The 19,847-nt window shown below is 45.0% G+C and overlaps 1 protein-coding gene across 2 annotated transcripts in view; it reads right to left on the bottom strand.

The window, feature by feature from the left end:
- The window catches only part of LOC126259652 (neural proliferation differentiation and control protein 1), a 1,177,794-nt gene that overhangs the window by 760,042 nt on the left and 397,905 nt on the right, over window positions 1-19,847 (bottom strand). For both annotated transcript variants that reach the window (XM_049956584.1, XM_049956583.1), the window contains exon 2: window positions 12,394-12,447. In XM_049956584.1, coding sequence (XP_049812541.1) covers window positions 12,394-12,447 — 54 coding nt within the window. The remainder of the gene's footprint in view (window positions 1-12,393; window positions 12,448-19,847) is intronic.

The raw sequence follows: 19,847 nt of genomic DNA, 5'->3' as shown, positions 1-19,847 counted from the left end.
GAATCTGTACTTTACGACGAAAGTTATGTTTCACAGTTACAAATGAAGTGTATGACAGAAAAAATAAATCTGTCTCAACCTAAAGGTTGGTTTGAGCTGCATAGTGCTTTAATGGTCATGGTTCTGCTGAAGCCCGTTCTCTGACCTCTGGACTGACTTACGCAGCCAGTTAGAGAAGAACAAACAGTTTAGCGTGGACTGTGAACCGTGAGGCTACTTGGGATTTCCACATATACGGGGTGTTCAAAAAGTCTCTCTGCAGTGCCGTATGATTGTTAGCAGCGCGTGCCGTATGATTGTTCGCCTGCCTGGGTTACTTCCCTTCAAGTGGACTCTCCCAACGTTCCACTGTTTCGTTTATCTCAGCCAGCGTCAGCAGTATCGTTGGTGTGTGTCGTTACATGTTGACGTGAACGTTTAAGCTTAGTTCCTTTGTTCTTTAGTACCTTTGGCTCGATGTGACTATCATCTCTTTGGGAAACTGAAAGACTCTCTTCGTGGAAGAAGGTTTGAAGATGATGAGTCCCTTGTGCACGCTGCCAAACAGTGGCTCCAACAGGTTGGCCCAGAATTTTAGCGTGCGGGTATACAGGCGCTGGTTCCAAGATGACATAAGGCAGTTGAGAGGGATGGAAATTATGTGGAGAAATGAAAATATTGTTCCTAAAGAGTATCTACACACTGTAAAACTTTCAAACATCTAGAATAAAAGATGAATTAAAAAAAAATAGTGCGCATTCCTTTTGGAGTGACTCTCGTATTTTACCTACAGGTTACCATGAATTTTTGAACATTAAATTTCCATTCTGTAGCTTGCTGCAACGCTGTATGAACTACACGCGCACGCTGCGATGAGTGAGAGTTACAGCTGTTTCTGGGAGCGCAGTGAGACGCCGCAGTGCGTGATCATGTTTGTGTGTGTGTGTGTGTGTGTGTGTGTGTGTGTGTGTGTGTGCGTCCGTGTCTATTTACGCAGGCGAGAGCTCGCCGTGTGCCACGCACCAGCGGGTCGCTTACGCAAGTGACGGCGGCGTGCGGTACGCTTTATCGCGATATCGATCGTACCTCGATTACAACTCGTGTAGAGCTGTGTGACGTCAGACAAGCACGGCGAACGTGATGAAGCTTTCCTCTTATCAAAACAAAAAGTTATCGTCATAGCTTGAGGTTCGAGAATCATGCTCAATATCCGGTCTCTAAACAGAGTTCTTCGAAAAGTGTTTCTCTTGGGTATTGTTAAAACAGGGCAGTCAAATGAAAACTATACGGATGGAACTAAACTCTTTATAATTTCAAAAGGAATCGGCTTAACTGTTCACATCTTTACCCCACTGTGAGACAGACGGTCAATGCCTTCGTGACGAAGTGTTTGCGGTTGGCTACGGAGTCATAATTGTACCCAGGCACGCACCTCTTCGTCCCAACCAAATCGATGGCCACAAATGTCTTCATGGCTCCAAAAACGTGGAAATCGCACGGGGAGATATTGCGACTGTGTGGAGGACGTGTAAGGGCTTCCCAGCGAAACTTCTGCAGTGTAGGCGAAACAATAGGCGCGCCACCTCCGGGAAAGTCATGATGACTTTTTTCTTTGACTGAAAGGGTCTGCCGCTCATTGCATTTCTGGAACACGGCGACACAATTAATGCACAACGTTACGTGGCCACTTCTGCAAAAATTGAAGCGTGCCAGAAAGTCCAAATGCCCAGGAATGTTGGCAGACGGCATCGGATAATGACCGCGCCGGCGTTGCCAAGGCTACGCTGCAGAAGTGTCGCTGGGAAACCATTACACATCCTTCATACAATCCCGATCTTTCCCCATGCGATTTCCATATTTATGGAACATTGAAGAAAGACATTCGTTGCCATCGATTTGCTTCATATGAAGATCTGCACGGCTGTGTACAAGCATGTTCCCTAAAAGGATAAATGTATTAACACTTAATGCGATTATTTTTGAAATTTGTTAATCAGTATACTACTTTACTCTATCGTTTTCACTTGACTGAAAAATACATGGTGGTCTGAAACAGTCTGAAAAGGTTGTAGGGATGTTGCAGGCTAGGTTGTGCTGAGAAATAATGGTTCAGAAAAAAATTCGATACGTTGCAACTCAGCCCGTTGCGTACACAGACTCAAGCGGCCCGCCGGAGACGGTGTCGCCAAACGTGTTCCTCGTTTCGTTTCCTAAAACCGAACAAGAGAGCGATACAAGAATTGGACATGGGACGGTAGTAAGGATCGAACCCGGCCAAAACCCGAGGAGTCTCGTGCGCTATCACCCATGCGTGAGAACAACTGACATTAATTGTATCGGGCGGGGCGCTTGAATTTGCGCGCACCACGGCGTGATTGGCTAACATCAATGTTAATTAACTGGGAAACGGCACAACGTATCGATTTTTTTCTTAACAATTTATTTACCCACGCAGCAACACCACTACAATCTTTTGAGACTGTTTCTGACCACTTTGTATATTACGCTGTGATTTCGTTCCTCAAGTCTGCCTCATGTCTCTATGTTCCTATACATCGCTCCATACATTATAACTTCCACACTTTACAGACACTTTTTAAACATAATGAAAGCGAAATAATTACCTGAAATACATATGCGAACTAAAAGCAAACAAATCAACGTCAAATGCCTACCCTACCCTCTGATGACGACAGAACAGTAATAGCAGTGCTGCCAGTGAAGCCAGAAGAGTCCTGCAGGAGCTTCGTCATCGCTATACATAAAGCAGCTCATGAAGAAAAATTACCTAAGGTCTGCATGTGATCATCTGGAATATTTACCAAAATAAATATGTCACTGAAACTGCTTTTCGCCCTTTCGTGACGAATAGGCATACAGCAACTTCTGTTTTGAGAATTATGATATTTTGTTTCAAGTAAAAGTTCACCTGAATGAGATTTCCACTCTGCAGCGGAGTGTGCGCTGATATGAAACTTCCTGGCAGATTAAAACTGTCTGCTGGGCCGACACTCGAACTCGGGACCTTTGCCTTTCGCGGGCAAGTGCTCTACCAACTGAGCTACCCAAGCACGACTCACACCCCGTCCTCACAGCTTTACTTCTGCCAGTACCTCGTCTTCTACCTTCCAAACTTTACAGAAGCTCTCCTGCGAACCTTGCAGAACTAGCACTCCTGAAAGAAAGGATATTGCGGAGACATGGCTTAGCCTGGGTGAAGTTTCCAGAATTGTAGAGCACTTGCCCGCGAAAGGCAAAGGTCCAGAGTTCGAGTCTCAGCCCGGCACACAGTTTTAATCTGCTAGGAAGTTTCAAAAGTTCACCTATTTGCCAAATAGTATCTCATTTATGACTCTTGTGAATCTGCTGATCATAAGTGTCTGTTACACGGGAATGTTTCTTCAGCGTCTTTTGCTGCTATTGTCTTTGCATTCGTCAGTCTTCAGACACCGATGGCACACAAAACGAGAGTTTTAGAGAGAAATTAGCTTTATATGTGGAGGAAAGGACACGTCTACTTATTATAAAATCATTTTCACTAGGTGTTATACGTCTGCACTAGGGTATCCATTTGTTAGAATAAAGTACATAATGAATCTCAGAGATACGATAATTGAGCACAAATCACATCACTCATCGATCGCGAGGGGAAAACAAAATTTGAGCACCTGCGACGTGCCGTTGATGACGCGCCATGTAGCACGTGTGCTCAAATAAAGACAGCTGTCAAGGGACAGGTCTGCGTCAAACAAACATTAGGGTTTATGTTGGAGACAACAGTGGACTTTGCTCTCGACCTTCAGCACCATCAATGCATTGCCCACTTCCTCAAGGTATCCAGGGCATACACACAAGACACAAAGCAATTCGAGACATTAGCTGCCAGCGGGCATTGATTTATATCAGTAGGTTCAAATGGCTCTGAGCACTATGGGACTTAACATCTATAGTCATCAGTCCCCTAGAACTTAGAACTACTTAAACCTAACTAACCTAAGGACATCACACAACACCCAGTCATCACGAGGCAGAGAAAATCCCTGACCACACCGGGAATCGAACCCGGGAACCCGGGCACGGGAAGCGAGAACGCTACCGCAAATATCAGTAGGGTAAGCTGAAAATTTGCACTGGGCTTGGATATGAATCCAGTTCTCCTGCTTACAAGGCAGATGCGCTGAGTACTAGGCCATGCGAACACAATGTTCACCACAACCGCGCGGACCACCGTAGCAAAGCACTCGTCAGACCTAAATCCTCAACTTACACCACACACTACTGATGTAGTGCCTCTGGTTATTAGCCTCATTACTCGCGGTATCGTCGATTCCTATAAGAGTTCGAGTCTAATGTGCATCTGCACTGAAGGGACCATTGGGCATCATGTCCTTAATTATAATGTACACTCATACTAATAAATTAAGGATAATTGCAGAATGTGGTGCCACACAACGTGGCACTACACAAAACTGGCGCTAATAACAGGCACATAGGGTAGACACATTTCACAGATCTGTAAGTCCACGGTATTGGTGAAAAGTAGAAAAAACCGTCCCGAGACACATGTGCTACAAAACGCCACTGTTTCCTGCGCATGTACCCTGACATCAATATGGGATATGATCACCATGCATACGTACACAGGCCGTACAACGGGTTGGCGTACTCTGGATTATGTGGTCGAGCAGCTGCTGGGGTATAGCCTCCCATTCTTGCACCAGTCTTGTCGGAAATCTTGAAGTGTCCTAGGGGTTTGAAGACGTTCAGCAATACGTCGACCGAGAGCATCCCAGACATGATCGATGGGGTTTAGGTCTGGAGAACAGGCAGGCCACTCCATTCGCCTGATATCTTCTGTTTCAAGCAACTCCTCTCTTGTAACCTGTTGTGACCGCGACCGGAACGGTCGCGGGGTGGCCGAAAAAGCGCGGCGGGACCAAACGGAGATCGGCCCGCGAACAAACAAACGAACGGACGATGGAGAGAGACCTTACGACGACAACACGCAAGAAGCAACGGAGTGACAGAGACAACCAAACGAATCCAAGACGTCTACTAATAATGAAAACAAAGAACGATAAACATGCTGTCTGTTGTCGAGGCGATGTGTCGAGACTCACGGAACGATTAGACTCGCTTACTGAGCTTTTTTCTTTTCTGTTTTTTTTCTTTATTGAATTTCAATTCCCCCCGAAGGGGGCGGGCTGGCAGCAGCTTAGTATGCCGCTCTTCAGCCTACAGACTTTGTTAAAAAGATGAAGAGAATAAATAATAAAAACAGGCGATAAAATCGGAGACTTAAAGAGTAACATGGCGAAAAAAGGTGGAACTTAAAACAAAGAACAGAGGGATGATAAAATACATACGAAGCAGACATGTAAAACAATAGACAGAAAATTAAAAAAAACACGGCGACAGTCTGGTTTCTGTTCGCAAACGATATAAAATTCACACCTAGCGACAGCATGGTTTCTGTTCGCAACACGAGAAAGACGAACAACACTGAACAGTCACTGAAACACTGCACTAAAAAGTTGGCAAATGTGACATACCACAGCCGAGAGCAGGTGGGGGGAAACGGTACAGATGATGGGAAAATAAAAAAGGGGGGAAGGAGAGGAAAAGCGAAGGGGGGGGGGAGGCGGGAAAGGAGCCGATGGAGGAGGAGGACCCATAAGAGGGGTGGGGGGGGGGGGCTGACTGAGCGAGAGGCAGGCGCTTAAATACTCTATCGGGGGGCGCCGCTATTGGCCGCTGGAACCACGTGTTCCACTGTGGCGCCCTCACACTAAATGCGGGTCAGGACGCGTGCGCCGCCACAGCGCGACGGTGCAGAGACCTCTAGAGGTCTTCTACGTCCATGATGTCTGGCGGGGATTCAAATTCCGCGGCGCGCGGTACCAGATCCTCCACGATGGTAGCTCGGTGGGGCCGTGCGTTATCATCCATCAGGAGGAAGGTGGGACCCACTGCACCCCTGAAAAGGCGGACTTAGTGGTGCAAAATGACGTCCCAATATACCTGACCTCTTACAGTTCCTCTGTCAAAGACGTGTAGGGGTGTACGTGCACCATTCATAATCTCACCCCACACCCGCTACGGTCGCAGGTTCGAATCCTGCCTCGGGCATGGCTGTGTGTGATGTCGGTTGGTTAGGTTTAAGTAGTTCTAAGTTGTAGGGGACTGATGACCTCAGAAGTTAAGTCCCATAGTGCTCAGAGCCATTTGAGCCACCCCACACCATCAAACCGCGACCTCCATACAGGCCACTTTCAAGGACATTAAGGGGTTGGTATCTGGTTCCTGGTTCACGCCAGATGAAAACCCGGCGAGAATCACTGTTCAGACTATACCTGGACTTGTCCGTGAACATCACCTGGGACTACTGTTCCAATGACCACGTACTGTGTTCTTGACACCAGGCTTTACGGGCTCTCCTGTGAGCAGGGGTCAATGGAATGCACCTTGCAGGTCTCCGGGCGAATAAACCATGTCTGTTCAGTCGTCTGTAGACTGTGTGTCTGGAGACAACAGTTCCAGTAGCTGCGGTAAGGTCCCGAGCAAGGCTACCTGCAGTACTCCGTGGCCTTCTGCAGGCACTGATGGTGAGATATCGGTCTTGTTGTGGTGTTGTACACTGTGGACGTCCCGTACTGTAGCGCCTGGACACGTTTCCTGTCTGCTGGTATCGTTGCCATAATCTTGAAAAAAAATGGTTCAAATGGCTCTGAGCACTATGGGACTCAACATCTTAGGTCATAAGTCCCCTAGAACTTAGAACTACTTAAACCTAACCAACCTAAAGACATCACACACACCCATGCCCGAGGCAGGATTCGAACCTGCGACCGTAGCAGTCCCGCGGTTCCAGACTGCAGCGCCAGAACCGCACGGCCACCGCGGCCGGCGCCATAATCTTGAGGTCACACTTTGTGGCACACGGAAGGCCCGTGCTACGACCTGCTGTGTTTGACCAGCCTACAGTCGCCCTAGTATTCTACCCCTCATAACATCATCATTATGTGTTCTTTGATCCACTTTCAACACACAGCCACCATTAGCACGTCTGAAAACGTCTGCACACTTACTCACTGCACCGTACTCTGACGTGCACCAACACAGCTCTGCGTATGTGGCCTGCTGCCAGCACCACCGAGCGACGACCGCAGGTCAAATGCACCTCATGGTCATACCCCGAGGTGATTTAAACCCGCAAACCGCCCACCAGAGCGTTGCTTCACCATGGATCAGCATTATCCTTAATTTATGAGCATGAGTGTACATACACAGGCTGTACACTACCTGATCAAACGTATCCGGATACCCCTACGTAATGCGGAATTGACAACTAGATGGCACGAGAGTCGGACCGGACAATATGAGAGAAGGCGGGGAGTATTGCCTTGTCGATAGACAAGCGGCAGCATTAGAGTGGCTCGGTCAGGAGAGCGCAATGGACTAGTCATTAGATGTCATCTGACTAACAAATCCGTCAGGGACATTTCAGCCCTTTTAAATTTGCCGAGGTCGAATGTTCGTGACGGACAGGGACCGTCGAACATTGCAGAGAGTGGTTGGAAGAAACAGCATAAAATCAGCGGAAGGAATCACTAGTGAGTTCCAAAACGCTGCCAGATGACCAACCAGCTAGCAAAATTCAACCCATAGAAAGTTAAAAGAATAGGGAAAATCGAGCTGCTCATAAGCTAAACATTTCTTTAGCTAATGCTAAGCGGCGTTTGAGGCGGTGTAAATAGCGACGGCACTGGACACTGGATGGCCACAAACGAGTGATCTGGAGTGACGAATCACACTATACACAGAGGTAAACCGATGGAAGAGAGTGCGCTTGGCGAATACCTGGAGAACGTTACCCGGCGTCGTGTGTAATGCCAATAGTGAAGTACGGAGGAGGTGGTCTTACGGTAAGCCATACTTTTCGTGGTTAGGGTGTGGTCCCCTTCCGCGCTTAAAAAAACGCTGAACGCTGAATTATATGAAGTCATTTTATCGTATTATGTACTGAGCGCCGTAGAGTAGCAGTTCGGAGACGAGGACTGTTCCAGCATGACAACGCACTCTGTCATAGAGCAGCATCTGTGAGGCAATATTCGTGGGCAATAACATTCCTGAAATGGACTGGCCTGTCTAGAGACTCGATGAAGCACCCTTGGGATGAGGTATAACTTGTACTTCTCTCCAGATCCCAGCGTCAAACATAGCTGTCTCTTCTGGTTTCGGCACTTGAGGAAGAAGAGGTTGTCATTCCTCCACAGACATTCAGCCACCACTCAAAGTGGCACCAGCAGAATGACGCAGTCATAAAGCCGAAGGGTGGATGCACCTCACGTCAGTATCCACTAAAAGGTGTCCAGATATTCTGATCCGGTAGTGTACTCCCACGGTTGCTACAACCCGGGTGCTTACAGCAGGTAAAAACACAGCTAACATTTACAGTTGCACGCCAGCCCGGTTAGCCTAGCGGTCTAACGCACGGCTTTCCGGAGCGGGAAGGAACGCCTGGTCCCCGGCACGAATCCGCCCGGCGGACTTGTGTCGAGGTTCGGTGAGCAGGCCAGTCTGTGGATGGTTTTTAGGCGGTTTCCCATCTGCGTCGGCGAATGTGGGCTGGTTTCCCTTATTCCGCCTCAGCTACACTATGTCGGCGATTGCTGCGCGAACAAGCTCTCCACGTACGCGTACACCACTATTACTCTAACATGCAAACATAGGGGTTACACTCGTCTGGTGTGAGACGTTCCCTAGGGGGGTGGGAGGTCCACCGGGGGCCGAACCGCACAATAACTCTGGGTTCGGTGTAGGGCGGCGGAGGGGTGAAGTGGACTGTCGTAGTCGTCTTGAGGTTGCGGACCACTGCGGCTGCGGCGGGGACGGAGCCTCTCCGTCGTTTCTAGGACCCCGGTTAACATACAATACAATACAATACAACATTTTCAGTCAATATAACGACGACTATCTGGACGTCCCGGCGGCCTTATACGAAAGCCACGTCCCAGATCTGTTGTAGGTACTCCTTCACCCTCCGTCAAGTGTGATCGAACGTAGGAAGGAAACTGTCTCCTTGGATAATACAGAAAAAGAATGTCACGAGAAGGGCGGTATACTGTGTAATATTCTTGGCCAGTACGGATACATTTTTATATAAGAATAAAACTAACAAACGCCACAAGTACAACAAAGTCCAGTAACTACTTACCTTTTGGTCGAGTGCATTATACAGGGTTCAAAGCCATGAAGTTCACAATCTGCGCAATTACTCGGTTACTGGATGCTGTGTCAATGAAGTAAAGGAGCAAATGCTGCGTTTACACTCACCATAACTCCCAAAAGCCGAAAACGAATGGAGGAAAACAATTTTTGCTGTCTACTTTACATGTTGAGGCCTGAGTCGATATTGCTAGTCCCGCCATATAACGGTTTACCGCTGGTCAGTTGTTTTACGAGAACGTCTTCTGGCAACCAGTCACTGGATGGCTGCATCCCTTAATTAAAAATAGAAGATATCTTTTTCGTCAGTCCAATATTTCTCCTCCTTTGCTGAACAAATAGTCATTCTCTCCAAATCAGCCGACATTTTTAGAAGTTGTAGGAACGTCACAAACCAAGCAAGTTTCAAGAACGGCAGAGCGTTTACATGGGGGTGAATATCGATTGTAGATGAGGAAATCCAGCACGTAGAACCACTTTTACAAAATTGATATTTAAATGTTTACTTAATGAACCAGAACCGGTGTTGGCAAATCGGTTAACGAAAACCGGAATTGGGAGCCCTATGTAAACGTAGTGACTGTCACTTTAAATTACGTTTTTTCGTATATAAAAACAGCACAATTGTCGTTTTACGAGCCGGCAAGGCTAAAATGTTGCCAAACTAAAAGTAATAACGGTAGAAAATACAAAGATGGCGATTTTCTAGACACAAGTCTGGTTTTTACAAGAGGTCAACAACAAGTGTGATAGTGGTCTGCAGTGGTTCTGTTTGAAGACAGCGTCATATACATCAGTTTTCAGTAGAAAAGCGTTCTATTATTACGGTTCGCTGAAAACTATATATACATATAAATATGTACAGGGTGTTTCAAAAATGACCGGTATATTTGAAACGGCAATAAAAACTAAACGAGCAGCGATAGAAATACACCGTTTGTTGCAATATGCTTGGGACAACAGTACATTTTCAGGCAGACAAACTTTCGAAATTACGGTAGTTACAATTGTCAACAACAGATGGCGCTGCGGTCTGGGAAACTCTATAGTACGATATTTTCCACATATCCACCATGCGTAGCAATAATATGGCGTAGTCTCTGAATGAAATTACCCGAAACCTTTGGCAACATGTCTGGCGGAATGGCTTCACATGCAGATGAGATGTACAGCTTCAGCTGTTCAATTGTTTCTGGATTCTGGCGGTACACCTGGTCTTTCAAGTGTCCCCACAGAAAGAAGTCACAGGGGTTCATGTCTGGCGAATAGGGAGGCCAATCCACGCCGCCTCCTGTATGTTTCGGATAGCCCAAAGCAATCACACGATCATCAAAATATTCATTTAGGAAATTAAAGACGTCGGCCGTGCGATGTGGCCGGGCACCATCTTGCATAAACCACGAGGTGTTCGCAGTGTCGTCTAAGGCAGTTTGTACCGCCACAAATTCACGAAGAATGTCCAGATAGCGTGATGCAGTAATCGTTTCGGATCTGAAAAATGGGCCAATGATTCCTTTGGAAGACATGGCGGCCCAGACCAGTACTTTTTGAGGATGCAGGGACGATGGGACTGCAACATGGGGCTTTTCGGTTCCCCATATGCGCCAGTTCTGTTTATTGACGAAGCCGTCCAGGTAAAAATAAGCTTCGTCAGTAAACCAAATGCTGCCCACATGCATATCGCCGTCATCAATCCTGTGCACTATATCTTTAGCGAATGTCTCTCGTGCAGCAATGGTAGCGGCGCTGAGGGGTTGCCGCGTTTGAATTTTGTATGGATAGAGGTGTAAACTCTGGCGCATGAGACGATACGTGGACGTTGGCGTCATTTGGACCGCAGCTGCAACACGGCGAACGGAAACCCGAGGCCGCTGTTGGATCACCTGCTGCACTAGCTGCGCGTTGCCCTCTGTGGTTGCCGTACGCGGTCGCCCTACCTTTCCAGCACGTTCATCCGTCACGTTCCCAGTCCGTTGAAATTTTTCAAACAGATCCTTTATTGTATCGCTTTTCGGTCCTTTGGTTACATTAAACCTCCGTTGAAAACTTCGTCTTGTTGCAACAACACTGTGTTCTAGGCGGTGGAATCCCAACACCAGAAAAATCCTCTGTTCTAAGGAATAAACCATGTTGTCCACAGCACACTTGCACGTTGTGAACAGCACACGCTTACAGCAGAAAGACGACGTACAGAATGGCGCACCCACAGACTGCGTTGTCTTCTATATCTTTCACATCACTTGCAGCGCCATCTGTTGTTGAAAATTGTAACTACTGTAATGTCGAAAGTTTGTCCGCCTGAAAATGTACTGTTGTCCCAAGCATATTGCAACAAACGGTGTATTTCTATCGCTGCTCGTTTAGTTTTTATTGCCGTTTCAAATATACCGGTCATTTTTGAAACACCCTGTATAATCGAAATTTAAATGTCGCTCGTAGAATATCAGTCCTTTGAGCTTGCAAGATGACAATAAATTTGTCATTGAAAAAGAAATGAGCTACATTTCCCTTAAAATTTAATATAGTAAATAAAAATTTCTTTATGTGAGTCACTCATTAACTTTTTTTGCGTAAAGGTTATTTGTGGCACTGAAATATTCCTGCGATAAATGTTCGTAATGTAGTCAATGTTTTAATTCGGCAACATTATTACTTAATTACTCATTCAAAAATAGCCTTCTAGTAGTACACGATTGCCTGTACCGAGGTAGTTAGACATCCGGCACAGTCTGCAATAGAGGAATCACTCTGCTGTGTGATGTAATGCACAGGAAGCAATACCACCTATACATCACCACAAATTAAATATGTGTATGTTCTCCTGCTTTCCGATAAATGTTTGAAAAATTTGGCACGAACACAAAACTCAGAACTGGGCGTGCACTCTGGATTCATTCTGACATCTCCACACGAGTATATGTACTCAGCGTATCTGGTATCAAATAGATCAGAAAATTACGAGCACAGTTAAGGCTGTGTCAGAACGATGTCCTCCGCAATGGCAATCTACTGTGTTACGTAAAGTGAGGTTATGACCCGAAGACATCCCAGTCTGCAAGAGTCAGTCAGCTGTCGACCTTGAACACGCAGTCGACCTGTCACGGATGGAAGACGGCGGATAGCTGGAATTATCTCTCGGTTCACCAGAGTCCATAGAGAACAGCAGACCCTGGTGCTACCACTCACCATTAGCTGGGTCTACGTCGGCGCCGAACTGCCGCAGGGCCCCGGGCTCCAGGTCTGCAACAAAGAACAGTCGCAAGTTAACCGCCGGCTACATTAGGGACTGACATGAATAAAATGTATCCATGTTGTTTTCATTGCAATATATCGCAAAAGCAGACGCAGATCATAAGATGAATAATTTTAGCGTTACATTGACAATACTACTATTTTCTGAAATGTTTGCAGACTTCGCAATCCTCATTTTTTTGTTTCAAAGTCATTTATTTTTATATCGTATTACAAAGTAACGCAATTACAGGCAACCCTCTCAGATGCCGAAGTCTGCTTTAGTGTTTTGTACGCTTATGCGATTTTTCTTTGATGGAGATTGTTATGGAACATTCTTCCGCAAGTGCTCTACCAACTGATATACCCAAGCACGACTCACTCCCCGTCCTCACAGCTTTAATTCCGCCAGTACTGGCGGCAAAGGTCCCGAGTTCGAGTCTCGGTCCGGCACACAGTTTTAATCTGCCAGGAAGTTTCATACGGGGAAGTGTCCACTTCGAGTGACTGTAGGAGGATACAAGATTTCTATTTGGTGTGGTGAATGACTACTGTCTCTAAAGATGGAAAAATGTAAGTCAGTGGAGATGAGTAGGAAAAGAAATCCTGTAATAATCGAACACAGTGCTACCAGTGTGCTGTTTGACATAGTCATGTCGGTTAAATATCTAGGCGTAACTTTGCAAAACTACGTCGACTCGATCGAGCATGTAAGGTAGATTGCAGGGAAGGTGAATGATCGGTTTCGGTTTATTCGGATAATTCTGGGAAAACATAGCACGTCTATAAAGGAAACCGTGTACATAACATTTGTACTGCTCATTCTTGAGTACTGTTCGAGTTTGAGTTCCCCCACAAAATCGGATTAAAGGATGATAACAAAGCAATTCAGAGGCGCGCCTGCATTTGTTACCGGAGGTTCTCCACAGAATCGTCGAAGGAAGGAAGAAACGACAAGAGAAGGGACAGGATGATATGACATCTGCTCAGACGTCAGGGACGTGCTTGCAAGTTAGTAGAGCCATCTGCGGAGTGTAAAATCTGCAAGTGAAGAAAAGATTGGAATACATCCAACACGTAACTGTGGTCGCAGAGTGGAACTGATATTCTGAGATGAAGAGGCAGGCACAACAGAGGAATTGGTGGCAGTTTGCATCAAGTCTGTCAGAAGATCGATGACTCAGAAAGAAATGAAGTTCGATCAACATCCGCGTGTTACATAAATGCTCCGTGAACTCAACTGGGAATCCCTGGAAGGAAGAAAACGTTCTTACCGCGAAATACTAGAGAGAAAATTTAGAGAACCGGCATTTGGGACAGACTCCAGGATTATACTACTGCCACCAACACACATCTCGCACAATGACCGCGAAAACAAGTTAAGAGAAATCAGGGCTCGTACTGAAGCATACAGACAGTCGCTTTTCAAAAATGGTTCAAATGTCTCCAAGCACTATGGAATTTAACATCTGAGGTCATCAGTCCCCTAGACTTAGAACTACTTGAACCTGACTAACCTAAGGACATCAACACATCCATGCGCGAGGCAGGATTCGAACCTGCGACCGTAGCAGCCGCGTGGTTCCGGACTGAAGCGCCTAGAACCGCTAGGCCACAGCGGCCGGCAGTCTTTTTTGCCTCGCTCCATTTGTGAGTGGGACACGAAGCGGAATGTCCAGCAGTAATACCATATGGTAGCTTGCACAGTATGTAGATGTAGAGATCGAAAAATATATTGATGGTTCCAATACAGCGACTGTTATTTATAACTGCGTACGCATATTGTTTGGATATGCCCCAAACAAAAAGAAAGCACTTAGTTTCCTAATGTCCAAAACTTTTAATTAGAAAATTTGTGGCAGATTAAAACTGTGTGCCGGACTCGGACTCAAATCTGGGACCTTTGCCTTTCGCAACACAGTGCTCTACAGACTATGCTATTCAAGCACGACTGACGACCCGCACCGACATCTTGTATTAGAATTACAGAGACAGTTACAACATAAATACAGTTTTTCAAAAATCCCAAGGTTGCGTTGTCGTGGCTACAGCGGTACCAACGAATACCAGACATACCAGAATTAATGCACGACACTCTATCGGACATCTTAGGATTCAAATATGGAAGGGCGAAGATATCACTGGACGACTGTCTGTAAGAAATCCCATATCTAAGGCACCTAATTCAGATACCTAGGAGAAATCATGCAACCCATCACCGAACACAACAACTAAACCCCAAGTATGGTACGCAATGGAAGAGTTGGTAACCGGAGCTACATTACTAAATCAAGACACAAATAAGCAACACAGTAAAACTCTAAGAAAAAGTTCTGATCCAATGAGTAAATGTGAAATTTAGAATAAAAGAAAATTTCATACTTTATAACAGTACACTAAGTAAGTCAGTGACATTTTTAGGAGGTCACAATTGAAATTTTGGAGTCACATTCTAATAATGATTGATGATACGCTGACCAAAAATTTATCATCCCATTGAAAGTTAAGAGCAACTGACTAATTGAAACTGAAAGAGATTCAGGTAATTGGCATCACGGATGACACTGCACATTATAGACATGCAATCAGAACATTTGTCAAGAATCATAAATATTTAATTACAAAGGGCGTTCAAAAAGTTTGGCACATTCGTCTCTAATTTTTATAATTTTTGCAAGAAGAGAATGAAATTTTGGTGAACATACTTCGAACATTTAGCTATAAGTTGGTATATAAAAATATTTTCTTTCATTTACGGGTGATCCATAATGGACCGTGAAGTAGATGATGTCTTGCGACAACGGTCGGTGATGGAGTTCCTCTTTAAGACCTGCGATGACTCTGCCACATCGATTCACAGGAAGTTGCTCCCTGTTTATGGGGAGGACACAGTGGATCGCAATAGTATCCAGCGGTGGTTGCAGAGGTTTAAAGAAGGTGATTTCTCTCGACTGGACAATCCACGATGCGGTAGACCATCGACGGCAATGAGTGATGTGAATAAGGAGACCATTGATCAAATCATCCAAAATGACAGATGTGTGACAATAGGACAGCTTGCTGAAATGGCTCGTTTGTCATTGGGTAGTGTGGTATCACTATCACAGGAAGCAACGTCAGTACGTTCGTGCAGTTCATTGAAGTCGCCCGGAACGACGCAACGACAGCATCCCACGATTAAAAGTATGTTCATTGAACAGGCGCGAACTAATTTGATGCGACGACATGGAGCAGAACATTTGTCTACTAGGTCTGACACGCCTTCCCCCTATTGTTGCGCTCTGCAACTACGTCAATGCACGAATGACGAACCAAAGCTTGAACAGATGCTCTATCCTCCGATATGTCTCACTTTTCTGGATGTATTGCAGCTTTCGCGCATTCTTCTTTTGAAATCCTGAACGTACTTATGAATAAACCTGTTCTTAGGTCGTGTATATACTGGAAGTGACTAAATTGTCAGCGCGCTTTCAGTCGCCTGCTAAGTGGGAATAGTAAGACAACCAGTGGTGCATGTTTTACCAGCGCTCGAGCTACTGGCAAGGAGAATCGGCAGAATCGACAGTTGCCTACTCTTGTAGGCACTGACTTGGACAGACTGTATCAGATCTGCTTATAAATTATTACAGCCCACGTTAACCCCTTAATGCCTGAGTAAACTTCCCGATGAGTGATAAAAATCAAAAGTCGTGGCACTTTAGAGGTACCGGAAACACTCAGGAGAATGCAGCATCTGTCAGAAGCGTTGATAGGTTCAAGCAGAATCAACACTTACTGGCACTGGTGCTCTAAAACAGTTGATCTTACAATTATTAGCAGAGCATTGGAATGACGTGAATTCGCGACATTTGGCACTAAGGAGTTAAAAAGTAATAATGCATAGTAATATCAACTTATAATTTTTAAAACTGCTAGGTAGGTCAAAGTTTCCCGACACACTCGATAGAATTGTGGCACATAGTAAAGCGTCGCGACACGTGTAAGCTGAAATCCCAACACAGCGCCAACTGTCGGAAGACAATGAGTATACAGGTGTATCGGAACGTGTTAAATGTGAAATCACGCGTGGCAACTTAGAAAGTTGTTGGGACACGACACTATTTTCGAACTTATAATTAATGAAGTGCCGTAAACACAGCACTAAGTGAGGTAGATTGTCACTATCCCGTAACTCATACGAATAGCTGTTAAAACTATGGGAGCATGCTGGTTGTCCTAAAGTTCCGCTGAGCGGCCAACGTCGTTTTCATACGAGGATACGTCAACAAATGATTTGTTCAGGAGCCCTTCAAATGGCTCTGAGCACTATGGGACTTAACATCTATGGTCATCAGTCCCCTAGAACTTAGAACTACTTAAACCTTACTAACCTAAGAACATCTCACAACACCCAGTCATCACGAGGCAGAGAAAATCCCTGACCCCGCCGGGAATCGAACCCGGGAACCCCGGGCGCGGGAAGCGAGAACGCTACCGCACGACTACGAGCTGCAGACCAGGAGCCCTCCTCATACGCCGGTGACCTCAGTATGGCTGCTATGGAAAACAGCGCCTAGGGTAGTCTTGAACACCAGTACCTGTGCTACCTCGTGGTCGCCTTGTCAAGGGGGATCGAAGCAAGTAACAGCGCATTGGGTGGAGTAAAACGGTAGCAACAGACTGTGGCACAACAGATGTGACCTTTCGAACAGATTGCTTTGTTTCTCTTACCCTATTTTTTTAACTGAAAGTAAACCTACTGTTTTAATTTCTTAAGGCTTATTCTGTTGTCCACTGCTACCCTGAAACTAATCCTGAACACGTCCTTCTACGTTTGTACTGGTAGTTGTACTGTCGTGCAACTACAGTTTTGGATGATCAGTCACCAGCTTATCGGTTCCAGCCACCGTTGATGACCCTAAGGTCATTTAGACCTTTTGCGTTCAGTTTAAAATTACTAATCTTGCACGCTACTGGCCGGCCGGAGTGATCGAGCGGTTCTAGGCGCTACAGTCTGGAACCGCGCGACCGCAACGGTCGCAGGTTCGAATCCTGCCTCGCGCATGGATGTGTGTGATGTCCTTAGGTTAGTTAGGTTTGAGTAGTTGTAAGTTCTAGGGGACTAATGACCTCAGAAGTTAAGTCCCATAGTGCTCGGAGCCATTTGAACCATTTTTGGTACGGTACTTATTTTTTTTTTTCAGATCTGATGATGGCTGCAAAGCCTAAACTGCAAACTGTTTAAACAGATTAAAATGTGACCAAGACTTTGTATCTAAAGTATCCTGACTTTTGCAGTACTGTAGCCGCGTATTTCCATAAAACACTCAGGCGTTACATTGTCTTATACAGGCTGAAGGAAAACAACATGATGATAAGGTCGGGGCACGGTAGGGGACGTCGAATAGAGGACATTACTCCACATATGTTTTGGAACGATCACAGTAAAGCAACAGGCGGTCAGCGAAAAATCAACACCAGTGAGCAGCTGGTAGCAGCAATTTTTAGGCCGCCACGTTCTTTCGCAACATGCCAGTTATTTCTTCGACGCAGGACGCAGACATGGGAGCAGGAATTTAAAGAAATTGCTGTAAAAATGTATTTAAGAAATAACGTTTTTGTTTAATAATTAAATCCTGTTCTCTTTTTCTCGATTGTTTTAGGTCAGCAGATCAACAAATGTGAAATGTTACAATAAAAGTTCAGTCATGCCCTCTGTAAATCAGAAAAAACGTAAAACTTGTGACCTTTAGAGTTGATAATTAAGAATATTGTACCCGACTATATTTCTACACTGCTGTTTCTATAGCGCAGCTTATTTATTACCTTTACAAATTAATAGCATTACCGTTCGTTTAGCGTAGATGCTTTAATAGTCAAGCTTTACCCAGCATACATCATAGAAAATGCGCGTGTAACGTAACCAACCATGGACAGAAATTTAAAGTTTGCCTAGCTTCGATTGTTCAGCTGAAAACACTATATTCAGCTAGTTTAATTCCTAACTATGCTCTTTAGCATAACGACTATTAGCAGGGGCAAATTAGTTTAAATGCAAACACTTCTACGAGCTCGTCGTTGACAGGCTGTAGTTTTATGGGCGTAGCTCCACTACAGGGAATTTCCCGTCCTGTGATTACGTGGAAAATTTTGTTCGGTTCGGCTTCCCCTAGCCTGCTCTGACCTTATTAACAGGCTGATTATCTCCACATGGGAGAAAATCGATTGGTAGTGAACCTTGAATGTAAATAAACTTAACATATAGTGCCCAAAAAGACGTAGAAATACGCTGGAGTTTAATTTGTAATGTCACAGTAAATGCTAGACGACAATACACACATACTGCAAGCAGTCATACATAACGTATTTTTTCCTTCCATCTAACAAATTTTAAATAAGTTAAATACACTATACACTGGTGTGCAAATCATAAGAGCGAAAGTACTTTTCGCATGATATGTCTTGCCATGTATCACAGTTCGATGAATTTTGGACCTCACAGAAATAACTGCTATAGTATAGTACAGAATGAAACTAAAACAAATACGCAATTAGACGAACAGTACTGACACTTTTATTCAAAGACATTAATTACACAGCAGTCACCGCGATTTATGGTGGTATCCCGGATATTATAAACGGCGGGACATGGTTCTTAATAGGGTGTGTGACTGCCACGGACGGCAAAGGCAAGAAAAGCGTTTCTGAAGAAGAGAAATTTGCTAACATCGAATATAGATTTAAATGTTATGACATATTTTCTGAAGATATTTGTGTGGAGTGTAGCCATGATTGGAAGTGAAATAAGGACGATAAACAGTTTAGATAAGTATGGAATGGAAGTTTTCGAAATCTACATCTACATCTAAATGTGGTGCTACAGGAAAATGCTGAAGATTGGGTGGGTAGATCGCGTAACTAATGAGAAGGTACTGAATATAATTTGGTAGAAACGAAATCTGTGGCACAGCCTGACTAAAAGAAGGAATCGGTTGATATGAGAAATTCTGAGACAGTAAGGGATCACCAATTTAGTACTGCTGGGAAGGTGGAGGATAAAAATCGTAGAGGGAGACCAAGAGATGAATACACTACGCAGATTCAGAAGGATGTAGGTTGCAGTAGTTACTCGGAAATGAAGAGGGAAGTGTGTGTGTGGGGGGGGGGGGGCGGTAAGAATCGTAGAGAGACACCAAGAGTTGAGTACAGTAAACAGATTCAGAAGGATGCATGTTGCAGAAATGAAGAGGGTTGCACAGGATATAATAGCTGTATCAAACCTGTCTTCAGACTGAAGACAGCAATAACAACAACAACAACAGCCCAATTAAATAACAATCTTGCTTGTGAAAAATAGTTTGCTCTTTCCCACGAATATGTCACGGTTTTCTAGTATGTGGTTAGGCAGGAACCTAATAGCACAGCAAAGT

This window comes from Schistocerca nitens, chromosome 5 (assembly GCF_023898315.1).
Source record: "Schistocerca nitens isolate TAMUIC-IGC-003100 chromosome 5, iqSchNite1.1, whole genome shotgun sequence".
In the NCBI taxonomy this organism is placed as follows: domain Eukaryota; kingdom Metazoa; phylum Arthropoda; class Insecta; order Orthoptera; family Acrididae; genus Schistocerca; species Schistocerca nitens.
This window is presented reverse-complemented; position numbering and strand designations above follow the sequence as displayed.